Source organism: Ixodes scapularis, unplaced genomic scaffold (assembly GCF_016920785.2).
Source record: "Ixodes scapularis isolate PalLabHiFi unplaced genomic scaffold, ASM1692078v2 PGA_scaffold12__126_contigs__length_90152505, whole genome shotgun sequence".
NCBI classification, from domain to species: Eukaryota; Metazoa; Arthropoda; class Arachnida; order Ixodida; family Ixodidae; genus Ixodes; species Ixodes scapularis.
Genome location: NW_024609838.1, coordinates 46,264,791 through 46,271,679, shown reverse-complemented (window position 1 = coordinate 46,271,679; position 6,889 = coordinate 46,264,791). Strand labels below are relative to the sequence as shown.

Genomic DNA, 6,889 nt, shown 5'->3' with positions numbered 1-6,889 from the left:
GCTTCCTTACTGGTCTCGCCAAGCTCGAAAACATCTTTCGCGAAGCAATCCCGATGATTGCTGAGCAAGCCCAGCAACTCTTCAGCCTCGTCAGACGTCTTTTGCTCCCCAATGTGCAGTTCTGCCAAAATAATCGGTTGGCGGGTCTTACCTCGTGTGCAGAAATTTCTCAGCTCGCTGTCTGGTTCACACGTTTCGCCACGCCACAGTGTCACATTGAGCAATTCAAAGTTCAGTCGTCAAAGCATTCATGTCGGGGATCACTCCGTCCCCCTCACCGCTGACTTCCAAGATGCAGGATGGAAAAGAGTGTTCTCTATTTCATGTCGCTCCGTTTTTCAGAGTTGTGCAGCACCGTTCATTGCCTCGCGCATCGCCGTCTGCATGGTCTCTAGTGTCACTGAAAGTCGAAGGGGCAACAGCTGTCATTCAGGGGCTGTCCGTCTGCATTCGGCAATTCTGCGTTGCCTCCATTAGGCGGTGTTCTGTTATTCGCCTCTGGTGGCTGTATCGAGACTTCAGGGACGTCCGGCAGGCTATTTACAGTCCCTTGGCTCACTTCTTTCCTTTAGTTGACTTTGTTGCCGCCATGGTTTCTCGTTGAAGTGGCCTGCTGCTGTACCTGCTGTACATCCTTCGTTCCCTTTCATGTCGTGGTGAAGTATTTGGTGGCCAATTGATGATTTGCTTTTTTTGGAGTTTATCATACTTCTGAGGTGCTAGCATTAGGGGTACCAATTAGTGATTTTGTTGCATTTAATTGTTTATTGAATTAAAACTTGAAAGGTTGCGTTGAATAGGGGATTACATAAAAGTTGCGGTTATAGAGTGGTGCTGTGTTTCACTCGACATTGTCAGATTTAATATCCGCCTCGCTTCCTCTTGAGTACAAGAGAGGACGACCTAGATCTCCTGACTGCTGACACTCCTCACAACTTGCGCATCTTTTTAGCCAGGCTGTCCGACTCGAAATCCTGGACTAGAAGTCACGTGTTCCAACTCATACTTCAAAACATTCTAAACCAGCTTTGGAGGGTGTGGCAGCCAGTCGCCAAAAGTGTTACTGCACTGATGGTGGTGCAAACCATTCACAACTCGACTTCAGTTCGCAGTGTCCCCCAAAACTTAGACGGCATTGCTCGAGCTATACTTCGTCTCAGCTTCGGTCCGAGCGCGGCCTATGTTATGAGCGGAAGGGCCAATCAAACTGCGAAAGAGGCACAACGTCATGGCATGCTCTCTGCAGTTGATAGGACCAGCCGGTATTCGCCGTCTCTCTGTGCGTGCTCCTCCGCCGGCATGTCTTATCAAGCGCAGAGAGCACACCATGACGCTGCGCTTTTTGCGGTGTTTGATTGGCCCTTCGGTTCATAACATCGGCCGCGCTCGGACCGAAGCTGAAACGAAGTATAGCAGAAAGCTCGGCTCGTGCAAAATTGGTGCTAGTTCATCCTACAATCCCAAGTTCAGTAAGTCGGGTTCATACTGTGCACCTTGCACTACCCTCTTGTGCTCCATGCCGTCTTCAAGTGCGCCGTTTGTTGGAAAAGCGACAGAGCGCAGTCAGGAAAAGGCAACTACCAGCTTGATCTGTGCTAAGGCAATGGTAGCAATGTTGTCATCTCGTCATCATGCCAGTCTCCTCCTTTTTTGTCTGCTGTTTTCATAGCTTGTTTACGTCAACCTCTTGTCCTGATATTGTACCATCCTGCGGTGACACTGCGATGCCCTGTGTTTCCTTTGATGCTGCCTTTGGGTATCATGTTGTGCAACCGCTTTGTCTGCGACAATCGTCTGCAATGTCGCTAGTTCAAGGAACTGAGGCGTACTTTCCGAATGGTGTATGACATGACGGTCAACACAGAAAGTGCTTTTTCCAGCAACCACCACAGGATGGCATAAAGTTCATAACTGATACCTCAAGCCATTTGGAAAATGTTTTTTTCATGACTATCAGTGTTTTCAAATAATGGTCCCAAAAATATATGTGAATGAGACCAGGGGATGTTGAGTCGAGTCCCAGTGACGACGACCAGGAAGTCTATCAGGAAGTTGACCCCCTCTCGTCTTGATATAAAGAGCATATGATCTTATTTCAATGCAATTCCAGGCGACCAGGTTACACTTTGCGACTGCTTCTATATTTACAATGCCTGGTGGCTTTGCGCAGGGCCGAGCATTGTTTCCTTTGAGGCCCTGACTGTCTTAGCTGCCTGTCAGATCATCACCTTTTGCTCATTAATGACACTTTTCAACACCGCTGTCCAGTAATTTAGAAAAGAGGAAAGGGCATGATTGGGAGAGAGCTGATCAAGTGGCAGACAGGTAAAGTCATACACTATATGAAATTATCAACTATATTCCAGTGGCTGTTTGTGAACAGCTCATCAGCAAGAGACATATTTTGCCTGCAGATACCGTACATAGCAGTTGCCTCAATTGAAATGCTCTTACCACAATAATTTCACATGCAATATTTTTAGCAGAGTGTAAAAAGCATTTAGGTGAGGTGGAGTACAGTTTTATTGTGCAGTTAGAAACCCAGTGAAGGCTTCTGATGGGAATTCCTCCCGGATCCTCCCGACAACACAGGTTAAAAGGACGCGCCTGTTGCGACGTCCCAGTCTGTGCCACATCCATCGAGCGAATTGTCTGTAGGCCACGAAACGCGTCCTGGGAAATTGGCAAGCAATGAAAACTGGTCAATTACCCTTGAAATTCAAACGTATGTGATGATCGCTAGTACCGCCACGGCGAAGGAGAAGAAGCGCGCTCTGGGAGTGCGCGCCACAGAAATGCGAACAAATAAAAAAAATGGTAGCCTAAGATCGAACACTGTCGCTTCTGGGCCATCACGTTACAATTGGTGGCAGCGGTGGGATGGCCACCAAACCTGTACACCCCGTTCTCCCGGACGTCTTCACCGGTGAGGGAAGCTTTGAGTCATGGGCAAAACTCTTCTCCAGTTGCGCGGCAGCCAACGGTTGGGACGACGCCAAAAAGTTGGTGTACCTGCCGACACGCCTCCGAGGATGGGCCTTCCGCGTCTTCGAGCCTCTTCCCGACCAAGGCAAGGCCACTTTTCCCGCACTAGTGAAGGCGTTGACACTTCGTTTGGCGTCGGCAGGCCAGCGTGCTGTGTCTGCGGCACAGTTTCGGTCCCGGGGCCATCAACCCACGGAAGCCCTAGACGTCTATGCCTACGACCTCGTGGACCTCTTTGGACAGGCTTATCCTGAGGTGTCACTACAGGTGGGCGACCCGATGATACGGGACCAGTTCATTGTGGGTCTCCAATCCAAGCTGCGTGACAAAGTCCTCGCCGCGGACCCTGCAACATTTGAGAAAGCTCTTGAGATAGCCTCAAGACTAACATCCATTGGGCATCTGTCTGCGACTACGGGGACACCAATACTGTGCGCCGCCGTGGGTAACACTTCAGAAGCCACTAAGCGACCCACGGGCGATGCCATTGCGGCGTTGACCAGCAGCGTGGCCGACCTTCGCGCCACAGTGAACAGTTTAATCGAGTCGCAGAGTCACTTCCAGGAGCACAGCCAAAGCTTTCCCCGCAGAAACACTCCTAGGAGGCGACCACGATTTTTTCAGTGTGGCGGTACTGGCCACCTCGCAAGATCGTGTGCAAATTCTGACCAGCGTGCGCCACTGCGAAGTGACAACCCTACATTTGTGGAACGTGGAGATCAGGGAATTCTTCCGCACCCCCAAGTAACAGTGAAGGGGAAAGTGGGCGGAATTTTCATGAACATGCTTATCGACTCCGGGTCATCAGCGACCATTTTACGAGGCGACAAGTGGCTTGAGCTCTCGCGCGACAACCCTGACCTTGAGTTCACTCACCGAGAGGGAGTCATTGGCCTTAACGGCGCCGCCTTCGAAGTATGGGGAACATGCACCTTAAACATTGAGGTTGCAGATCTCTCGGTGAGCCACCCTGTCATTGTTATTCCCGGCATCCTACATGAGCTCGTCCTGGGACTGGACATTTTAATAAAACACCGATTTCGGGTTGACTTCAGCGACCATTTTACTAGGCGACAAGTGGCTTGAGCTCTTCAAAGGAGTCTTGGCACTGTTGTGTCCAGACGAATTGAACTTGCTTCTCCAACAATTTGTGAAGCGGGGCCGCGATGCCGGCAAAGTTTGCAACAAATTTCCGGTAGTACGAGGCAAGTCCTAAGAACGAGCGGAGATCCTCGACGCTTAGAGGCTGTGGCCACTTCGCCACAGCCTCTAAGCCGCTTAGAGGCTGTGGCTACTACGATACGCTAGTATCATATTCGGGGAGAGCATTTTGATATTTATACTAATTATTTTTTTATATTTTTCTAAATTCCCGTCCCTGGCACCGAAAACCGCGTCTTTTCGCTCTGGAGACTGGTGGAGAAGAGGAGCAAGCGAAAAATCAAGTATCATAATGAAAAAACTGGGAAGTTAGGACACCAGAGAAGAAAATAAAGTGGTTGGGGGTATGTAAAGTGGTAGGCAGAATGTGGGCGTTCTCATGGTCACATATCTGAATTGCATAAGTACAATACTATAAATGTGAGTGTTAGAAACTGCAGTAGCTACAGAGGTATGTTTTTTTTTTTAAGAATAGTGCATTTAGTTGGTGGTGACTTACTCCACTAAGAAATACCAAATCAAAAGAGGATGGTGTGCTTCTAGGCAGCTCACAGTTCTTTCTGTGTGTCATTGGGCAAATCAGTAACTGGTTGTGCAGGGGGGCTATGTTCAAGAAAAGTGCCGTTTCTCTTAAAAAGAAACAAACGGAAGGAACGAGGTCGCGTCTGATTGGTTAGAAGCTCAGACGCCGAAAGAGGGAATATTTGTCATTTGAGCCTCTAGCCAATCAGACATGATATCGTCACTTCTGTTTTTTTTTTAGGAGAAACGAAACATTTGTCGAACATAGCCCCCAGTTATCTTTTAAGTTATACTGTATCTTTAGAATGTAACTTGGAGTCTTCCATTTTTTATTATATTTCCAGCAATACATAGAACAGTACCTCTGCTCAAAAGATAATAAAAAATTTCAAACAATTGTATTATGTTTGCTTTGTAAAAGTATGGTGTTCACTGTTCTTTTGAAATATGAATAAATTCGCAAGGTGGAGATTGGTGCGAAGTTACGGATAACAGACTAATGCATGTTTAAAATTTGCAAATCCAGTCTATTGAGTGCTTTGCTTCTTAGGTCGTGATGTGTTGGTGCATGATCTTGCTCTCTGGCGCCACAGCCACTCATGTGGGAACCTCCTCGCACTCAGTCACATTGGGTAAAAGTTATAGTAGAACGATTTCATGCACTTGCAATATTGTCACGGGTGGTGACCAAAAATAACAAATAAACAGGAAGAAATAAACGTTTAGTGTGGCGAACTTGTGCCAAAAATAAAAGAGTACGAAAGGATAATAATAGAGCTTCGCAGGCGTCGAAGTCGGCGTGGCAGCAGAGTCGAACGCTGGGGCGAGACTGACTCCGCTCGCCTTGCGGAATCCCTTATGTACCGTCGTGGGTTTCTGGATCGTTCGGCATAGAAGGTTCGGCGCGTGGAACATTCTAACCTCGAATCAGCAAGACGGTTCTCGAATTCACCAGAACCTTACATTACAGTGTCAACAAAAATGCGCCTCCGCGGCCAGGAACCGAACCCTGGCTTTCAGCGTGGGAAGCAAGCGCGATAACCGTTAGGCCACGCGCGCGCTGCCTGCTTGGCCAGCTGCGCGCGCGGCAATATGGAATTTTGACAGTTTTTTTAATGCAATCTGAGTCAGCCGCCCGTACACGTACTGCTGTTCCTGTGATGCCCGCGAAACCAGTCAAAAAGTCAAGCGAAAAATCAAGTATCATAATGAAAAAACTGGGAAGTTGGGACACCAGAGAAGAAAATAAAGTGGTTGGGACGTCATTATGGCTATTATTCTGCTCGTGTCAACTGCCGCGTATTAGGAGCCCGTTGCAACCTGTCTGCATCAAAGCGAGATTAACAAAGACAGAAAAAAGCATGCCGATCAGCGGCAGCTCCGTAAAAAAAATATAATAATTTGTAACGAAATACGCACTTCTCTACCCCACGCGCCAGGTGATCCCCTGCCTCCTCCAGCGCCCAAAAGGCAACACGAAGCACGCCAGTCTGAAGACAAATTGCCGCATTGTCTGGGTGCTCGGTCACGCAGCCCATGGGCTGAGTAACGACCGCAGGCGGTATTTCGCGGCAGCAGACACACTCTCGTGATGTTGGCATGATGCTGCACCTTTTGCACGAGCACCTGTGATTACAACGACAGACATTAGATGACACCTACTTGGAGACCGCATATCCAAGTGGAGACATGAGACGCGCGTCACTTACCATGCCGTGGAGGTAAGTCGCATTGCGTCTGGATCAGGGCCAGGATCGGGCGGAGAATCGTCGTGCTCATCGACGCCGCGCTCCCGTTCCATCGGGGTGCCCGCGTACGGAACGAGTCCAGCGGACTCGCTAAAGGCGAACATCTCACGCTCGATCTCGCTCAATCCGTTCTTCCAAGATGCCATCTTGGTCAGCGGAGGATGAGAGGAAAAGAGTTCGCTCTCGGACGCAGCGCAACGCTGGCAACCATGGCAACGCAAGCTGAGGACCGAGCGAATCCGGAAACCTACTTCCCCATTAAACGTCCCAACCACGTGACGACCACATTACCGGAAAGACGGTGTGAGAGTTTAGAGCACGTATCGAAAAACGGTTTTCTGTTCCATATTCCTCCGGTGGTAGGGATTAACTCCCACACCTAACGACCTAAAGTCCGAGAATTGTTGCACAGCCCTTTTAAGGAAGCTTTCCTGAAAGTGCTGGACAAAAAAAGAATTTAACCGTCTCTCGAA

General features: G+C 48.9%; 1 protein-coding gene across 1 annotated transcript; it reads right to left on the bottom strand.

Moving 5' to 3' along the window:
- Positions 1-2,593: 2,593 nt before the first annotated feature.
- On the bottom strand, positions 2,594-6,562 carry LOC115308956. The gene is made up of 3 exons (XM_042289289.1): positions 6,378-6,562; positions 6,077-6,294; positions 2,594-2,673 (listed from the first exon to the last, which is right to left on the bottom strand). The coding sequence occupies exons 1-3, from the start codon at positions 6,560-6,562 to the stop codon at positions 2,594-2,596; spliced, it is 483 nt and encodes a 160-aa protein (XP_042145223.1).
- Between the last annotated feature and the right edge of the window lie 327 nt (positions 6,563-6,889).

Coding starts and splice junctions, on each gene's coding strand:
- LOC115308956 (XM_042289289.1), bottom strand. CDS start 6,562: ATGGCATCTTGGAAGAACGGATTGAGCGAGATCGAGCGTGAGATGTTC. Junction 6,295..6,377: donor CGACTTACCTCCACGGCATG/GTAAGTGACGCG, acceptor TTGTAATCACAG/GTGCTCGTGCAAAAGGTGCA. Junction 2,674..6,076: donor GGTAGAGAAGTGCGTATTTC/GTTACAAATTAT, acceptor CCAATTTCCCAG/GACGCGTTTCGTGGCCTACA.